At 45.9% G+C, this 17,698-nt stretch overlaps 5 protein-coding genes across 5 annotated transcripts; 3 read left to right on the plus strand and 2 right to left on the minus strand.

The window, feature by feature from the left end:
• Positions 1-1,588: 1,588 nt before the first annotated feature.
• On the plus strand, positions 1,589-3,435 carry N7483_010971 (sugar porter family MFS transporter; the record flags this gene model as incomplete). The annotated part of the gene is made up of 4 exons (XM_057094398.1): positions 1,589-1,735; positions 1,790-2,255; positions 2,357-2,617; positions 2,672-3,435. 4 exons carry the CDS (start codon positions 1,589-1,591, stop codon positions 3,433-3,435), a joined length of 1,638 nt encoding a protein of 545 aa, XP_056940369.1.
• Positions 3,436-3,798: 363 nt separating this feature from the next.
• exg1 (glucan 1,3-beta-glucosidase) lies at positions 3,799-5,173 on the minus strand (the record flags this gene model as incomplete). Its single annotated transcript, XM_057094399.1, has 3 exons — positions 3,799-4,592; positions 4,648-5,030; positions 5,103-5,173. The coding sequence occupies 3 exons, from the start codon at positions 5,171-5,173 to the stop codon at positions 3,799-3,801; spliced, it is 1,248 nt and encodes a 415-aa protein (XP_056940370.1).
• A 1,908-nt stretch (positions 5,174-7,081) lies between these two features.
• N7483_010973 (siderophore iron transporter) lies at positions 7,082-9,085 on the minus strand (the record flags this gene model as incomplete). Its single annotated transcript, XM_057094400.1, has 3 exons — positions 7,082-7,808; positions 7,865-8,277; positions 8,867-9,085. 3 exons carry the CDS (start codon positions 9,083-9,085, stop codon positions 7,082-7,084), a joined length of 1,359 nt encoding a protein of 452 aa, XP_056940371.1.
• A 3,619-nt stretch (positions 9,086-12,704) lies between these two features.
• Positions 12,705-14,438, plus strand: N7483_010974 (histidine phosphatase family protein; the record flags this gene model as incomplete). The annotated part of the gene is made up of 3 exons (XM_057094401.1): positions 12,705-12,834; positions 12,887-13,040; positions 13,106-14,438. The coding sequence occupies 3 exons, from the start codon at positions 12,705-12,707 to the stop codon at positions 14,436-14,438; spliced, it is 1,617 nt and encodes a 538-aa protein (XP_056940372.1).
• Positions 14,439-15,747: 1,309 nt separating this feature from the next.
• N7483_010975 (BTB/POZ domain-containing protein) lies at positions 15,748-16,899 on the plus strand (the record flags this gene model as incomplete). The annotated part of the gene is made up of 1 exon (XM_057094402.1): positions 15,748-16,899. The coding sequence occupies one exon, from the start codon at positions 15,748-15,750 to the stop codon at positions 16,897-16,899; it is 1,152 nt and encodes a 383-aa protein (XP_056940373.1).
• Positions 16,900-17,698: the final 799 nt, after the last annotated feature.

Raw genomic sequence — 17,698 nt, forward strand, 5'->3', positions numbered from 1 at the left:
AATACGCGAAAAAGACACGGTACGGTTGAGCACGGGTATATTTCAGAGTAACTTAATGTGGTTTAGGGTGGTTTAGGGTGGTTTCGGGTACAAACCGAGAAACAACGTCTGTTTGTCTAAAGGGGAATCTGTTTTCGACTCTTACTGTATGCATTACAGAACCTTTGAAATAGCTACTACAAATCTAATATAATTCAATACAATCCAGAATGACATATGGATTACGAGACATGTAAAGGCGGTGCTGGAAGCGGTCTAAAAACTAGGCCCAAATAGGCATGCGAGCTGTGGCCATAACGACTTGCCGTACAGTGGTGTTTATCTCTCATTTTTATGCTGAGAAGATTTGTTTTTTATTCACCTCTCACTTTGTTGAAGTACAACTCTCTGAATAACCACCATGTATCGCCATCCAAAGTTCTTCCCCACATTCTAGTTCTCTCTCCACTATCTCCACTGACACTGACCAAGGCATCCGAGTTACTCGAATCCAGCCGATATTCTCTGACTTTATGATCCACGAATATCAACAAAGGAGAGTTGGATCTTGATCAGCTAAAAATACCACGAATTATTCACCTATCCAGGTTCATAAAGACAAGCCCAGCCTGGGGCCAGCCCCCGCTTGAACTTCTCCGCTCGCGTGCATGAGAGCGTCGATAGCAACACCATGAAATTCCCCAATACAATCGGCTAGTCCGGCATTCTTGGAATAGCTTTTGTCACCTTGACTTCTTACAATCTAGCACGTGGGGTCAGGTGGAGCTTAACAGCGTCAGGCAAGAAATTCAATATTTGAACTTGTGTTGGCGAGGACGCGTCACTTTAAAGACCTCCGACACTGGTAGCGGATAATGAGGGCCTATTACTGCGATAGGAGGCTAGCTACAATTTTCAAAAGTAGCATTAATTAACATAACAGACTGAGGCTGTTTGATCTAGGCTACATGTGATCTTGTGAAATGCATGATAAGTGTTTGGCGTGGATTTCAACTGATTGCTATCCTAATTTACCTACCATATGACAAGGATGAATGCCTATAGTTTTGGAAGTCACACATATCTTTCTCTTGCTAATCCTATACTATAGATTTCTACAAAGTATCAAGGGACACATCTTCAACATTCCCAAAACAGCATGAACTTCAAGGGGTCCGTGAAATACGAAAAGAAGGAGCATGGAATGCAGTACCCTTTTAACTCGATACCTTCCGACCTAACGTCTCCAATGTATCGTGAATCTGGGAAGATCGTCATCCATGTCGAATAAGTGCTCTATTTCTCTTCCAAGAAGTCTAAACAGCATCTCCAACGCCTAAATTCCCCCTTTAGGCCTATATTTCGTCTTCCCCGCACGAGTGAACAAGACGAGGAGTGGGTCCGGGGTAAGGGTCTGGGGTACAATCGCTAAATTTACCCGAATATTGGAGCATGTCCGTACTATGGTTTAAAGGGAAGATCAGAAGGTGGACCTTGACATAAAAAAGAGACTTCTCCCTTTGCATTGAGACTTGTCATAGTTCAAGTTCTTCCGAGTCTTTAAATACCTCTACAATGGGTGCAGTTGGTACAGCAATTGCCGGCGAGCATGCCATCTCATATGGGCCATCCGGCTATTAAGGGTCTGGTAAAAGAGATCCGAATCTTTGGTCTTGCCTGTTTTGCCTCGATTGGTGGCTTACTGTTTGGATATGACCAAGGTGTCATTTCAGGGGTGCTAGTTATGCATAACTTCGTGAGTCAAGATCCGTTGCTTACCCAGTAATCACTCTCTCATCATGAAGTTCAGGCAGCGCATTTTCCGAAACTAGCATCCGATGCTGGATTGCAAGGATGGGTCGTCTCGATCATGACTCTTGGAGCTATGTGTGGAGCCTTCATTAATGGCCCTATCTCAGATCGTCTATCGCGTCGATGGTCTATTCTCCTTGCAAATATTATCTTCTTGATTGGCTCTGTTATTCAGTGCTCAGCGCAGAATCTTTCAATGCTGTTCGTTGGACGATTCATCTTTGGTACTGGGATCGGAATGCTTGCTATGGTTTGTCCGCTCTACTTGTCTGAGCTGGCGCCGCTGAATATTAGAGGTGCTCTTGTTGCTCTTCAACAACTTTCGATTACGTTTGGTATTATGATTAGTTTCTGGATTAACTATGGAACGCAGTATATTGGCGGTACTGGTGTTGGGCAGAGTGCAGCTGCGTGGAGAATTCCGTTAGCGGTACAGTGTTTTCCATCATTAATTCTGGCTACTGGTACTTTCTTTTTACCTTATAGTCCAAGATGGCTGATGAATCAGGTTCAGCTCTCTTTCAATTTATGGTCCTCTGTCATACACTGGCTAACTATGCTTCAGGTCGCGAAGAAGAAGCTCTTCAAGTTCTAGTTAAAATGAGACGCGTCCCCGAAACAGACTATCGCCTTCGAAGCGAGTTCCTAGAAATAAAAGCCGCTCGAATGTTCGATAAACAGACAAAGATCGAAAAATATGGCGAGAATGCCTCTCGAGTTTATGTGGCAGTGCAAGAATACAAGGAGCTCTTCACTGTCAGTCACTTGAGAAAGCGCACAATGGTCGCATGTCTACTACAATTCATCCAGCAATTTACTGGAATCAGTATGAGCCCCTTATCCACTAATATCAACCCTGTCTAATTCTCATTTATCGCAGATGCCATAATCTACTATGAACCCCAATTCTTCGAGTCCATCGGTCTTAGCGGTAACTCCGTCAATCTCCTAGCAACAGGAGTTGTAGGAATTGTGTTCTTTCTCTCCACCATTCCTGCCGTCTTATACCTTGACAGATGGGGTCGACGAAAGACTCTTATCTACGGTGCGATCGGGATGTCCATTGCACAATTAGCTGTGGCGACTCTCTGGGCAGTCTACCAAGACACATTTATCATTCATCCTTCAGCGGGCTGGGCAGCCTGTGTCTTTGTTTGGGTTTATATTGGAACGTTCGCCTTTAGTATTGCTTGCGTTAATTGGATCATGCCCTCGGAGATGTTTCCACCAGGTATCCGAGGGAAGGCTGTTGGTCTTGCGATCGCATGCAATTATATTTCAAACTTTGTGGCTGCGCTAGTCGTGCCAAAGATGTTGAAGACGATTGCCTCTGGCACGTTTTATTTCTTTCTCGTCTTTTGCATTATTCTTGGGGTTTGGACTTACTTTTGTGTCCCGAGACGAAAGGTGAGTGAATACCTAATACTTCGATTCCCCTTCCGATCTTTACTCATGTCGCATTTTTCTCTCACAGGTGTGCCGATTGAAGAGATGGATAAGCTATTTGGTGGAAATGAGGGAGAGGCAGATTTGCGACGCATTGCTGATATCCGTACTCAGCTAGGTGTTGACGATGATAATGTGAAAGAGTCATTCATCGAGGAAATCAAGGAAGATAATGAGCATATTGAGGGTGCTTCATGAGAGGCGCATAAATTTACTTGTCGCCTCGAAGAGCACTACGCTAGCATATTTGGATCTTGCTAGCCGAATGATACTACCTGAGTGACAACTTGAACATTTGAACCTGGACAGATAACCACTGGCAGCACTTGATGATTTGAATGAGAGCTTGTATTGAATTTTCAAACGATAAACTTTGCCCAAAAATATGGGTTATAACTATACTCCATAAACACCTCAGGGCTGACTGACTCACTGCACAAATCCTTCAACTCGCAGCAGCCAATTCCAATCAAAATTCACAGCAAAGAAAATGCGACATCGGGAGTGATAAGAATACTCAAGTAATAGCAAAAATGGGGAAATCGATCAAACAAAAACTCCTCACTGGCACTGACCAGGGAATTGACGGCTGGTGACAGGGTTGGGGAAGACTCCTCCGGCAATCTGGGCCTGCATATCCCACTCAGGGGCACCCTCTGTCTTCCAGGTCCAGTAAAGCCAGCCAGCACCCTTCTCGAAAGCATCAAGTTGGGCTTCAATGAACTGACGAAGGTTGCTACGGTCGCTCTCAGAAAGGCCGTCGACAGTTCCGGTAGACTTGCCATCACAGCTGCCGAGTGCTGAGCTACTAGTGTAACTGCCATCATAGCGAGCACCAATACCCTTGCCATTCAAATACTTGGCACAGTCAGTCATGGCACCAGTCCATTCACCAACGACAGTCCACTTGTCACTGGTAATAACGTGCTGCTTGGCAAAGTTGCAGGCATTGGTGGCGTGGGCGTTAACATCCATGGCAAGAAGGCTGCTGTCGAAAACCTCATAGTGGTGAGTATCCATCATGACATACCAGACACCAGTCGACTCGCTCATGAAGCCGTTCCATGATTCTGTGGGCTGGAAACCATCGTGGAGAACGACAGTGGTGTCCTGGCTAGCCTCACGTGCGACACCCCAGGAGTCGTAGTAGTACTGCTTGAGACCGTCCTGGTTGACGCCACCAGGAACATTGGGTTCATTGAGGGCCTCGACAGCAGTCACAACGTCGGTATCGCCCGCGTATCGCTTAGCCAGAGCCTGGAGAGCAGACCTGGTGTCATTGACATTGTCACCTTGCTGCCATCCAATGTAGCCACGCTTTCCACTGTTATCGAAGCCATTCTGGGAGCCGGGAGCTAGGAAAACGTTAGAATCAATGACGAATTCTCCCGTTAAGATTGAACAACTTACCTCCGTGAAGGTCAACCATAACCTTGAGGCCAGCGGCTCGGGCCCAAGTGATTGCGCTGTCAAGGTATGGCAGTTGGCCATCGACATATGGGTCACCATCAAGGTGCTCCAGAGCCCAGTACCCGACTGGGATTCGAACATGGTTCATGCCAGTGGCAGCGATCTGGTTAAAATCATCCTGGGTAATGAAGCTACTCCAGTGTTGTGACAGAACAGATCGACATTCATCCGCACCAAGAATAGTGCAGAGAGACCACTCGTCGACAGCAGAATCGCCCGCTGCATCGAAGATTGAAGGAGTGATCCAGGGCTCCAGAACCAGCCAGCCACCGAGATTCACACCGCGAACCTTTGTATCAGTTCCATAGCCAAACAGAGGGCTCCTATTGAATGTTGATTAGCTTTCTATGAAGCTATTCATGATTGGATATGGCATTCAAGGTGCAGCCACTTACACTTCGTCAAATGCTTGGCCCAATCCTGCCAGAAGGGACAGTCCGAGCATAGACTTCTTCGAGAACGACATTCTGAACTTTATTCAACTAAGTTAATCCCAAATTCAGGAGGCTGGACTTCAAGAATGAATTGAAAGAAGAATTGTGTCAAATGATATGGTGATCGGCTGCTATAAGTAAATTCCATGTCGATGGCTATGCTTGAGGATGGCCGGATGCAGGCGGTGCGCTGGGAACGGAAAACTTGACGATTCAAAATGAGACAGAGCACATACCTACGATTGTTTGTTTGTAGATCACTCCTTAACGCAGTCTTCTTTATTTTGGCAGATTACCGAGGTGGAGGGAGGTTTGGCCGGAAACAGACTGGAGCGGGACCAGAGAGTATGGGGTATGGGGTTGATAAATGAGACAATTGCTTTCACGATGTGATGAAGTAACAATGCACTAACTTGTTCCGGGTTTCTTCTTAGCTCATAGTTTGCAAATCTAGAGTTTGACAATGTGGTTCAACTCACAATGCTTGGAGTACACGAAGCTCAGACCCGTCAACGGACGGAATGGGGATAGGTCACAACCGCGAAGATAATTATGAGATGGAACGGTCAGGAGAGAGTTCATCTCCGCGGTATGTGTAAATTTTTGCTCTTGCTTTTTGTGAATGAGTTTTATTTCTGCTAGTCTGGGTAAGTGCTACCCACTGGCAGTCCTCCATGGGGGTTTCCCGAGGGCTTAGCTATATGACCTACCACTACCTCAAAATAACCATGATACTTATCATGCAGTTCGAGAGCTAAACTTCTCCAAGCTGAATTATACGAATTCCGAATTAAATTTTGATAGAAAACTCATTGATACCTCAAACACTTCAGGAATCAGGATTGTTCGAGAAACCCGTGAAGATCAGGGTTGCCGCATGCGGCAAAGGATAATGCTGCAGGTGTCAAAAAACTGGGCCACGTGTGGGCTGTTCCGAGGAATGTGAAGATTTCAATCTGATCTTTTTGCAGAAAATCAGATTAAATAGATTGATCTTTGGTGTAGGTTTGACTCTCACCAGGACGCGGTACAAATTGTCAGGTTGATAGGTGGTTGTTGTACATGTACACCTTGGTAGTCATACAACGAAGACTTCGATGACTTCACCGGGCTGCAGGTTTCAGGTTCAGATAATTGCATTGTTCGGTACACCCATTGATTCTAGTATAGATCCAATGGTACTAGTACTTGCAAGGTTCGGGTGCTGCCGAGTTTAACTTGATGTGCTTGAGCAGTTTAAGTCCGTTCTCGGCGACACAAGGGTAGCTGTGGATTGTGACCACAGTCAGCGCCCGAGCGTGAAGCAGTGTTATGATATCCGATGGGTACCAGTGTCACAGTACTTGACCAAACTGCACTCTTAACGCCTGTTTTCTCTGCATTTTCGGGTCAGCTGCTAAGAAAAGCCGGTGGGGGAAGTGCAGCGTAGGAATCGAGATCTGGTTTGTAACGCTAAGATCTCAAGGAATGCAGGACTGGAATGCACGTGTCCTACATTACTCCACTCAAGCTTGAACAAGAGTAGAGATTGGTGGACAAGGACGCGAGGGGTTAAGGGGCTCAACATCTCCGCAGAGCGAACTTGAATTGCTTCAATTTTTCAATGGGTGTCAACTTAAACTGGTGTCGAGTGCATTGGAAAATACGATGCATCCCGGTCTAACCCCGGCTCCCCGGGTGATCAATGCGGGGGGAATATTGGAATTTCAACCTGAGCAGGTTTATTTGGGGTTGGCAAAAAAAATTTCGCGTTTCGCTGCAGCTTAAGATAAATGGATTTAAACATGTATGTTTGTTCACACGTACTAGTAGCACGACAGCAGGCCTGTTGATTGGGGAATATTTCCCGAAAGACCAGCCATGTCAGACACAGGTAACCGAAATGTTGAATAGTCTGAAACTGTCTGATACGAGATTCATGAATTTCCATTGAATCTCAATTAGGGGTTCTCTTCTCTCTTCCTCGAATGAAGATCCTCAACTGGGGCTTCAACTGTATAATCCATGACCCCTCGTAGATCGCCCAGAAACCACGACGCAATACATGCCACAAGACCAAATGGAGCGGCGATAATAAAAACGACCCTCACTCCATCTGCGTATGCTTGTTTAAAAGCAGCAGTTCCAGCCGCTATGATGGTAGAATTAACACCCGAGACATTGGCAAGTTGAGCCAAGTTATCGCTTGAGATATCTCCAATAAAGGCAGCAACTGAATCACTAGGGAGTCCAGCTTCCAATGCAGCCTTACCAACATATGCCGGTATATAGTCATCAAGGCGCATTTTCATTGCAGCGTTGAAAATAGCTGTGAAAACTGCTGCAGCTATAGCCCGAGAACAGGTGGTGGCTGCAGTCGCAGTTGCGATAAGATGATGAGGCGTGCATAGCTGGACAGCAGCAATTAGAAGAATCAAGGGAGATCCAAAGCCCAGGCCTGCTAGTCCAGCAAATGCCATAGAACTGACATTATCACTAGGCTCAATGGTGGCAAGACCAACAACACCAGCTGTGAGAAGGAGAAATCCCACAGACAATGGTGGTCGAATAGTTCGATATCTGCTACTAATGTAGCCATAGATCACAGTTCCTATTCCGCCAGTAATCCAGAATGGCTGCTCACGTGCAGCCATCAGAAGAGGGTCCTGCTCGAAAACTTCTGCTGTTCTACACTCATGTTGTTAGTGGTTACCATGATAACGGGGTGAGGTGTTCAGACTCACAGAATCGGATAAAAGATCGAGTAGGCGAAAAGGAGAATGCCCTCGACAAAAATGAGCGCAACGCAGATCGCAAAGGTTCGACCTCCACTTCCTTCTGTGCGAAAGAGATCGTGGTGTAAAATTCCCGTGCTCGTAAACTTCCACTCATAGATACCAAATAAGATTAAGCAGATGATTCCAACGATCAGCGTCGCAAGTACAGGTGCTGCACTCCATGCATAGATACCCCCTCCGAGATTCAGTCCAGCGATAAAAATTGTCAATCCTGCAGTCAGAAGAAAGAAACCAGGAAGATCTAGTCTGCCGATTTTTTGCCATAGAGTTAGATGATCGTACATCGTGTGCCTTTTTGGTGGCCTATAACCAATGAAAAGACCAATTGCTGTGAGTCCCCATAGAGTCATTTGAATCCACTGTCACAAGTCAGTAAAAATCAGAGAAGCGAGGGTTCGAATCTAACATAAAAGTTCCGCCATCCAGTATGTGCGTTCCCCCTAGTGAGGCCGCCGATTATCAATGGCGCTGAACAGGCACCCAATGCAGCGGCAACGTTCATCGCGGCTTGGGTCACTGCAAAATTTCATGCCTTGATAAGCACTGGACCAATATTTAGGAGTGAATGCTTTAACTAACTTGGTCGCCATTTTCGGGGCAATATTTCACTTGGGACGCAATACGCCAATGGCACGGTAGCGAACCCAAATCCAATTAAAACCTGTGCAGCAATCACTCTGTATATGCTGCTGGATCCAGGAGCAATTGCCGCGCCAATAAAGGATATAATCGATGGCCCAACCAGTAAAGCCTTTCGTGCTTGGAATGTATCCGATGCTGAGGAAATTAGTGGCGCCAAGACAGCTTGTACAAGTGAGAGAGAATTGGGTATCCAGCCACCGGCGACGGTATTATTTAGATCAGACTCGATGTATTGAAGCTGTAGTTGAGTTGAGGCCAGATTAGTCGGGTCAAGTTGAGGCTAATGTTCGCACTGAAGAGACCTACTCCTGCCGGCGGTCCCATAAGGCAAAAGACTTGAACCATATTCAGGAAGAACATGGCTGCAAGGGCGAAATATGTCCGCAGGTGGATTTCCGGCTCTTCCTCCCCTTCATAAATCAAATCTGTACTTTGTGTGTTTGAGAATTCTTCCTCGTGCTCATTTTCTGAAGGTTCTCTGATGTCCGGTGAACCCTCCGGGTCTTTCTCGTTTCGATCCAGCATCTTGATTCTTGCTTGCGTGAGGGGTTGGAGTAATCTTGAGTCGGAATAAAAATCAGCTGAAAGGTACGAAGGGGCACTGAAATAGTGAGTATCAGGGGATAGATCGGCCGGCTTTCCCCACAAACAAGGCCCGCCCAGACTTGTTAGTGACCAAGGGATGCATCTCGACTTCATGCTTCATTTAGATGCCTGGGAGATAGACCGCTTTCGGCACCGCTCTGTACAGCATTCTGTAACGGTCATGTCAACCTCGGGCTCCGGGCCCCGGGCCTGGAAATGCCCAATAAAAGCACATCGGCACTTGAGCCAGTTCTAAAAGGCCCTGGAGAAGCTCATTTCCAGTCCCAAGATCCCTTCCGTTTTCACCTAATGTCCTATTTATCTCTCTCCACCTTCAAATATTGGCTAATTTCCCACAAATCTGGCGCAAACTTTTCTCAAACCTCAAGCTCGATTTTCATACCGAGGCATTGTTCGGAGTTTTTATCTAAATGTACTATTGCCAATTATTGAATCTTTTCTAAGATGATTGGTTGATATAGCCATGAATATCTATGTTATGGTAATTCATGTTTTTTATTTTCTGCCAGTCTCGATCTCAGGCAAAAAGTGCAAAAATCAGGCAGAACATCAATATAAGCCTGAAGAATTGACTCAATTGAGTAACTTTGGTAAGGCCCACTCTTCCCCGCAAACCCTGATTCAGTGCGGAGTATAAGCCTGGGCCTTCTAAGGCTCTCAACCCCGATCGGCAATATTCTCCTATTCTTCTTCTACAGATTCTTCAGATTGTGACACATTCATGTATACGGTGCCCGAGAACATTCCCCCATCTTCAAAGGATGCCGACCGTAATGCTGATTCTGCCTGGGCAACAACTTGAATACACAACTTTAAGAAAGTAACTTGAGATTGGTTTATTGATATATACGGTTTCACTCCACAATGCCGGGGATAAGTCGGAACTTTATAGAACATTGAAGCGACCAGTGACCGCGCTTCAGGGCTGTATATCCGGATGCCAGTGCCAGTCACCATTCACATGTGCATAGTTACTAGTAGTACTAGTGTCTTTCAACTCGGGATGTTTACAGGACTGCACATGTGCATGTGGGAGCACTTGAGTAATCAATCCTTGAAAGTTTATTTTCATTTTCCGCCACTCGCAACGATGAAATAGGCCCCGCAAAAATACGAAGAATGGTTGAACGATGGATCATTCCCGAGATCCTCTGATCCAACGTTTCAAAACACAAGTGCAGTCTAAGGCCTCAGGCTTGAATCCTGAGTTCATGATAGCCTGAGAGAGTATTTGAACTGATCCATGTGTAAATAGACTGACTTCAAGTTAGAATCAAATGGCTAACAGTGTTGATATTCAACTAGACTGTGACAGAAACTTGACCTTTTCAAATCAATGTTGGAACTTCAAGTTCAACATTGGAAGTTCATGACTTGATATAGTAACCTTCTAAAGCTGGAAATATTGAGCAAACCTTGGAATGGAATCATGAAGCTCAACTTGGAAGTGCTGGGACTCGAAATATAGTTCACATGTTAGCTCGGCATGATGAGTCCTGGAGGAAATTTTCACCAAAACTTCAATGTCCAAGTTTCAAATGTTCCAGGGTTCAAGCTGTCTCGGTCCACTAGTACGACTACATGTGTACCTCCAGGGCTTTATCATGGTTCCAACCTTGGAACCATGGAAGCCTGGAGGCTACTACTAGGTATGTAATATAGGTGTAGTCCACGGGCACCTGGGTATACCCACGTCTGCACATGCATGTGTGCCCGCCGCGTTGGACACACTGGCAGTCTTCTATCGTACCGTGACAGTGACCCCACCAAGCAACTTGAACATTTGAAGAATATGTATGCACATATACGTTTTCATTTCAAGTTTCTTCTAGATGCCCATTTCCAAATTACTATTGGGAGAGGCCCGCGAAGTGAGGGAAAAAATATATGTAGGAAAGCATGGGAGAGTAAGACTCGGAGTTTTATTGGGCATCATGATATCGAGAGCTATTACCTACTACGAAAGCATAGGTAGTAGTGGTCCAATCTATAACGGCCACACGATCTAAAAATTACTAATACCTATGTATACCTTGGCAATAAATTCATACCTAGGTAAGACCAATCATCCATTCCAAGGCTTTGAATGATGAGAAAGATATGGATGCGACTCAAGATGGCCCACCCACATATGCACGCACAGCCAGAAACCTTGGAGACATTCCGTGGTTTGAGCTTCAAGCTTGAGGATATTGGGCCGTGCTGATGGTTGCGACTTGAAACTTGAACATTCTAGTTAACATTTGAAGAAAGCTAGCGTGCATACTATATAGTACCCTGAGAGAAACATCTGCAAGCCACAGGGGAAATTGGACATTTGGATGTACTACGGGATAGTGGAGAGAAAGAAGGGGTTAACCGAAACCACTAGACGGGTTCGTCCCGGTGGTGGTTCTCTAGTTAGCAAGTAGTAGTACGGTAGTATCGTATATGATTTGACTTTAATTGATCGCACGTGCGATCGACCGCTCATCTAGCCTATTGCGTCTCTTCAAATGTTAAACTCAGAGTCTCATAATATCATAATGCTAGATCAGTAGTGTCACCACTTTGAATATTCAAAGGTAATATTTGCCGATGGAGGAATACAAGTTGATGGAAATTCCAAGCTATTGAAGAAAAAATTCGGTTTTCCCCTAATTAGAGGGGTCAATATTCCACTGAAGTTGTTGAGGTTGTTGAACGACCCTGAGGTCAGGTTATGATGCTTACCTACATCATGATACGAGTACGACATCAACGAGACTAATTAAATGACTCGGATCTGGGTGCTACCTAGTAATTTCAACATTTCGAATGTTGAAGTCCCTCGATTCGTCACACTAGTGGTCCGCCTTGACATCCTAGCCTACTAGGTCAATGGTAGTTGAATTCTCAGTTGCTTCTACTATATTCTACTCAGTGCTGGTAGTATTCTCATTTTTCCAGGTCTCAAAGGTCCACGAATCTATCTCCAGGGCTGATTTATGACGCGTCTTTCAATGTTCTGGAATGTTTGAATTCAAGCTTTTCTATGCTTCAGAACTAAGTCCGACCATATGTACATCCCACTAAGCTCCTATTGTGTAAGTGCTGTCAATTTTGGAAAGTCCTGGCGGTATTTCCCGTTGAGAACAGGAATGATAGCATTTAAAAGATCACGAATGCGCATACGGACTCGGATACGAGAGGTGCAGATGCATAGAGCATCAGGTACGGATGGCGCGGGCGCTAGTCACTCGCTTGTGGTAATGAGCCAACATGGTTGGTCCTGTCCCCACGGGGAGCCCCAGTGGTAAGATTGTTTATCTAGCACGTGGTGAACTACTCAACTATGATTGCAGCTTGATCGGAGTGTTAATTATTCGGCTTTTCTTGCTCCGATATACCGGTAGCTGCCCTCACACCGCGAATCTGCCACTGCTTCAATCAATGGGAAATTTCGGCAGAGTCTTCAGGTTTATTCCATTGCTGAAATGCCCTATAAAAGCATGTCGCCGCTGCAAAATCATGCTAGGTATCGTGCTAACTTGAAGACGAGTCAATTGACCCTACAATAATGGCTGAACTCAAGACTGTTTTGATCTCCCTGGCTATGGCCTCGGCCGTCCAGGCCGGTGCAATTCAACAACGCGCCGCGTCCAAGACTCAGCCTAACTGGTTTCAAACCTCGCCAGACAACTATGCTGGTCAGTAAGATAGTCAGAGTGTTCCAGCAATTTCAACTAACATCTTTACCAGGTACCATTGAGACTGGTGCTGCGCCTTTCCTGGCACAGACCAACCCAGCTCCCTTTGGACAGGCTACCTATGTCCCTAACGCTCCGCTAGAGACATCGGAGCCCATCAATGGAGCCAAGGGTCGAAATATCTTCCACCTGATGGGTGATCAGTGGTGAGTGTGAGGAGTATATCTGCCTTAATTACTCTGAGAGCTAATTCATTTCTTTCCCGCTACAGCCCCTACTTCTCTCCAGAAGACGGCTTCGGAGTCGACGAGTACCCCCTTCCCAAGGGTGCCAACATTACCCAAATGCACCTGCTGCACCGTCATGGTTCTCGCTACCCATCTGCCTCTGAGGGCCTCAGCTCTTGGGCAGCAGATATTGCCAAGGCCTCCAAGAATGGAACTGGCTTCACCGGAAAGCTGGAGTTCCTGAATGACTGGACCTACAACCTGGGTGAGGAAATTCTTGTCCCTGTCGGTCGCCAGGAACTCTTTGACAGTGGTGTTCTTAACTACTATAACTATGGCCACCTCTACCAGAACAACACCAAGATTGTGGCTCGTACTACTTTGCAGTCTCGCATGCTGGAGAGTTGTGAGAACTTCTTGGCCGGTTTCTTCGGTCTTGGATGGCGTGACCATGCCAACATTCTCGCCACTATTGATCCTACTGTCACTGGTGACTACGCGTGCACCAATGAGTTAACAACCCTGGAAGAGTCGATCGAGATTCCTGTTGGCACTTGGGAGGAAACATACTTGGCTAACAGGACCGCTCAGTTTAAGACTATGGCTGGATCGTATGACTGGACTTTCACTGACACTTTCCATGCTCAGAGCCTGTGTCCTTATGAGACTATCAGTGTTGGCTACAGCCCCTTCTGTGAGCTGTTTAACTATGAGGACTGGGAGGGCTATCAGTACCTGATGGATATTGAGTTCGCCGCTATGTCTGGTTTCCTCAGTCCTACCGGTCGTGCACAGGGTATCTACTGGGTTGAGGAGTTCCTCTCTCGCGTTGAAGGCCACTATGTCGACATTCCTGCCAACCAGACCGGTTGCAACATGACTCTCGACACCAACCCCGTGACTTTCCCTCTTAACCAGACCCTGTACTTTGAGTTCACTCACGATGCAAACATTATCTCCATCTTGACTGCATTTGGCCTTACCCAATTCAACGATTTCCTGCCCCTTACTGGGCCGAAGAAGAACCAGCAGTTCTCGACTGCCAAGTTGGTCCCCTTTGGTGGTCGTCTGAACATTGAAATCATCAGGACACCCCACCAGGTCTCCACCAAGCGTTCCTCCAAGCAGACCAAGTCTGGTGACTACATCTCTGGAACCGGAGAGACCCTTTATGTGCACTTTATTCAGAACCAGCGTACCATTCCTCTGCACTCCAGCTTTGAGGCTTGCGAGTACCGCGAGGATGGTTGGTGTGAGCTGTCTACTTTCTTGGAGGTCCAGAAGAAGAGTGTGGCTGATGCCGAGTATAACTATGCTTGCTTCGGAAACTGGACCATGAAGAGCTATGGTTCAGTGCTGAATGGTGTCCCTGCTTAAAGGGCTCTTCAAGGGTTAAACCTGAGTCTTTGAAGTTTTGGAAGGACTGGAGGACTTTGGATCGATGTTTTAATGTTAATAAAATGTATAAAGCATGTCGCTCATTTTTAATGATCCTCTTGGTTTGATCGTTATGATCTTCCGAGGTCTGGATCTTGTTAAATAATTCCTACTATATTCAAATGCTTGTTTCTATTATCATATCCACTTGACTTCATGTCAGTTTTTAGCACATAAATTTATTGATTATATCATGATGATCGAACTGAGAAAACTTCCCTGGAATCATGATGCATCAAAGCGGTCGAAAAAACCCCCCCAAGGCGGGGAGAAAAACTAACATTAAATCTCTAAAAATCACACACCCAAAAACCACATTTCTGGAAAACTAAATTTGAATTCTCAGCCACTTGCAGGTTATTTTTCAAAATTAAGAAGATAAATATTTAAAAATTGACGGATTTAAAAATTAGGACCTCGGAATGAGGCTTAAAAAATTAAGTTACAAAAAGCGGGTCTCAAAAACGGGTTCCTACATTTTTTTTGATATCAGCCCTAATTTGTTTATTATTAGAACTTGAAATCCCTCAAAAACGTAGATCTTGATGAATAAAATAATAGAATAATATTTTCTTCTATAATCACTATTTCTCCTGGATCTAATGTTAATATAAAAGTGGTAGATATGTTTTTTAGTTGGGGTTGGGGCTGGAGTTGAGAGGACAAGTGAGCCCATTCATCGCATCTCACCCTATTTTTTTTCGTCTCAACTGCAATCCAATTTTTGATTTTCCTTGAGCTCGCGACCGCCAACGCTTTTAGGAAACGCTCCATCTCGTGACAGCGATACTGCCATGAATAGTCAATTTCTCACCTCCCCATTTTCCCTTCTTCTCTTCTCACCTCTCCTCATCCTCTTCATCCTCTCCATCCTCCAACCATCATTTCTATCATCATTTCATCAAATTCCATCAAGAATTGACCTTTTCCATCCCCAAATAGGCAGATTTGAACTCCGGGCCAATTTTGCTCCCCAGAGCAAGACCCCGGAGCTCATAATCTTGCCATAAGGGAGCCAATTCTTGCAGCTGCGATTGGATCGTATTGGATCTTCATCAGGACAGCACCTTGACCATTCCATCTCTTCCGACTTTCACAATCTCTCTATCCTTTCACGACACTTGCAAGGACCAATCTCTTGCAGTTGCGATTGAATCGTATTGGATCTTTATCTGGATAGCACCCTGACCATTCCATCTCTTCCGACTTTCACAATCTCTCTTCCCTTTCACGACGCCTGCCAATCACCATGGAGAACTACTTCAGAGCCTCCGGTCCAGGAACTGTGACCATCGAGATTGGATCTCCCGAGAATCAGTTCAATGTTCCTGTGGCCCTTCTTATGGAAAAGTCTCAATTTTTCCGAGGCATGTTCGGGAGCAATTTCCCTGAAGCTGAAAGTGGCACTGCCAAGTTGGAACTTATTCCAGGCGTCGTCACTCCAACCAACTTTGTCATGTTCTTGCGCTGGATCTTCACCGAACGAATTGAATATGATGGCCAGCCTGATGGATCCGACATCCCCATCACTGAGCGCATGACAATTCTGATTTCCCTGGCCCGTTTTGCGGACATGATCACTTGTCCTCAATTCAGTCGCGTGATTGCCAATAATGTTCGCGTCATTTTGAGAAACCATGCTGTCCCGTGCATTGCCCGAGCCGCCGCGTCGGTAGGCCTGGAGAATAATCAGACCTCCAATGAATCTAACGGCAATGATGACACTGAGACCCAAGATACTGATGACAACACCGATGATGCTCACGATAGCGATGACGCTCACGATAACGATGACGCTCACGATAACGATGCTGCTCACGATAGCAATGCTGCTCACGATAACAATGCTGCTCACGATAACGATGCTGCTCATGATAACGATGCTGCTCACGATGGCGATGATGTCCACCAGGCCGGCGACGACGGCAATGCCTCTGTTAGCCGTGATATGAACGACGACCATGCCTTGGATGACCTCGATCCTGGTTATGTCGCTCGATTTAACACCTTTCAAGAAGAGATCAACACAAAGCATTTGATCTCGGCGCACGTTGTCCAAGCCATGTGGCTCCCCAGCAGTGACCCTATTCGGCGTCTGATTATCGACGCGTGCCTGAAGGGGTATCTCACCCACCGTCCCTTCCGCTTCGAGTACATGATCGAATGGCACGCTGGATTTGCCAAGGACATATCCGCGAGAGTGTCCGAGGTCGTGGACGAGACAATGTGCTACTATGATGGCGCGGTGTGGTTCACCGACCCAATCACCGAACGGCGCTGCCTATGTACCCGGCACGGGGCAGCCGGTGGGGTCGCGCCCAGCCCTTTGATAGGCACCAGCCCCGGGCCACATTCAGCCTCAGGTGAAGGGGCAAGTTCATTTTTTTCTGGACCCTCATGAACTGAGGGTTCCAATTCAATACGGCCGACAGAAAATTTCGAAAAACAAAATAAAAAAAAAACAAAAAAAACAAAAAAAACAAAAAAAGAAAACAAAAAAAAAACACAAACACTGTCAGTGGGAGGAGATTTGGTGGAGTTTGCATTCCACCTAGGTGGATGCAACTGATAGCAATTATCTCTTTCGATGAACTCAATTTCGGCCCAAGTCACTTTTCTCTTAATCCATGTGTAAACATTGAGATATAAACATCTCACTTAAACATTGAAATTAGAACATACCATGTAATCACTTAAAACCCATATCATATAGAATAGGCCTTCAGTATAGTCCCAGCAGCTGGCAAGTGGATGACTACACGTAACCCAACTTTCACTTAATGTTTCTTCACCACCACCACCACACAATGACCCCAAATATCTTACTCATCTTCACATCCCCCCCCCCACCTTCCGTGCATCGAGAAGAATAAACTCCGACACCAAATAGGGAATCAGTTCAATATCAGCGGAGATGCGGAGTCATACTTCCAACAATCCAATCACCTGCGACCGATCGACACGCCAAGTCCGATGAGGGGAAAGCACTAAGCCCTTTCGTACTCCGTACTCTTATTAATTCTTGACCGCTTGTATACTTGTACGAGGTTGGAGTACGATCTGAATGAGACCCTGAATTGCTACGTCCGTGCAAAGCTGCTCACTACTCGTGGAAACCCTGCAGTTGGACCCTGAAGCGTGGAATTCCGAGTCGTTGTGGAGGAGATCCGTGCGTCTGCAAGGGACTTGGTGCAAGTCGT

This window comes from Penicillium malachiteum (assembly GCF_028827825.1).
Source record: "Penicillium malachiteum strain IBT 17515 chromosome Unknown utg000005l:1.0-9002435.0:326005.0-9005861.0, whole genome shotgun sequence".
In the NCBI taxonomy this organism is placed as follows: domain Eukaryota; kingdom Fungi; phylum Ascomycota; class Eurotiomycetes; order Eurotiales; family Aspergillaceae; genus Penicillium; species Penicillium malachiteum.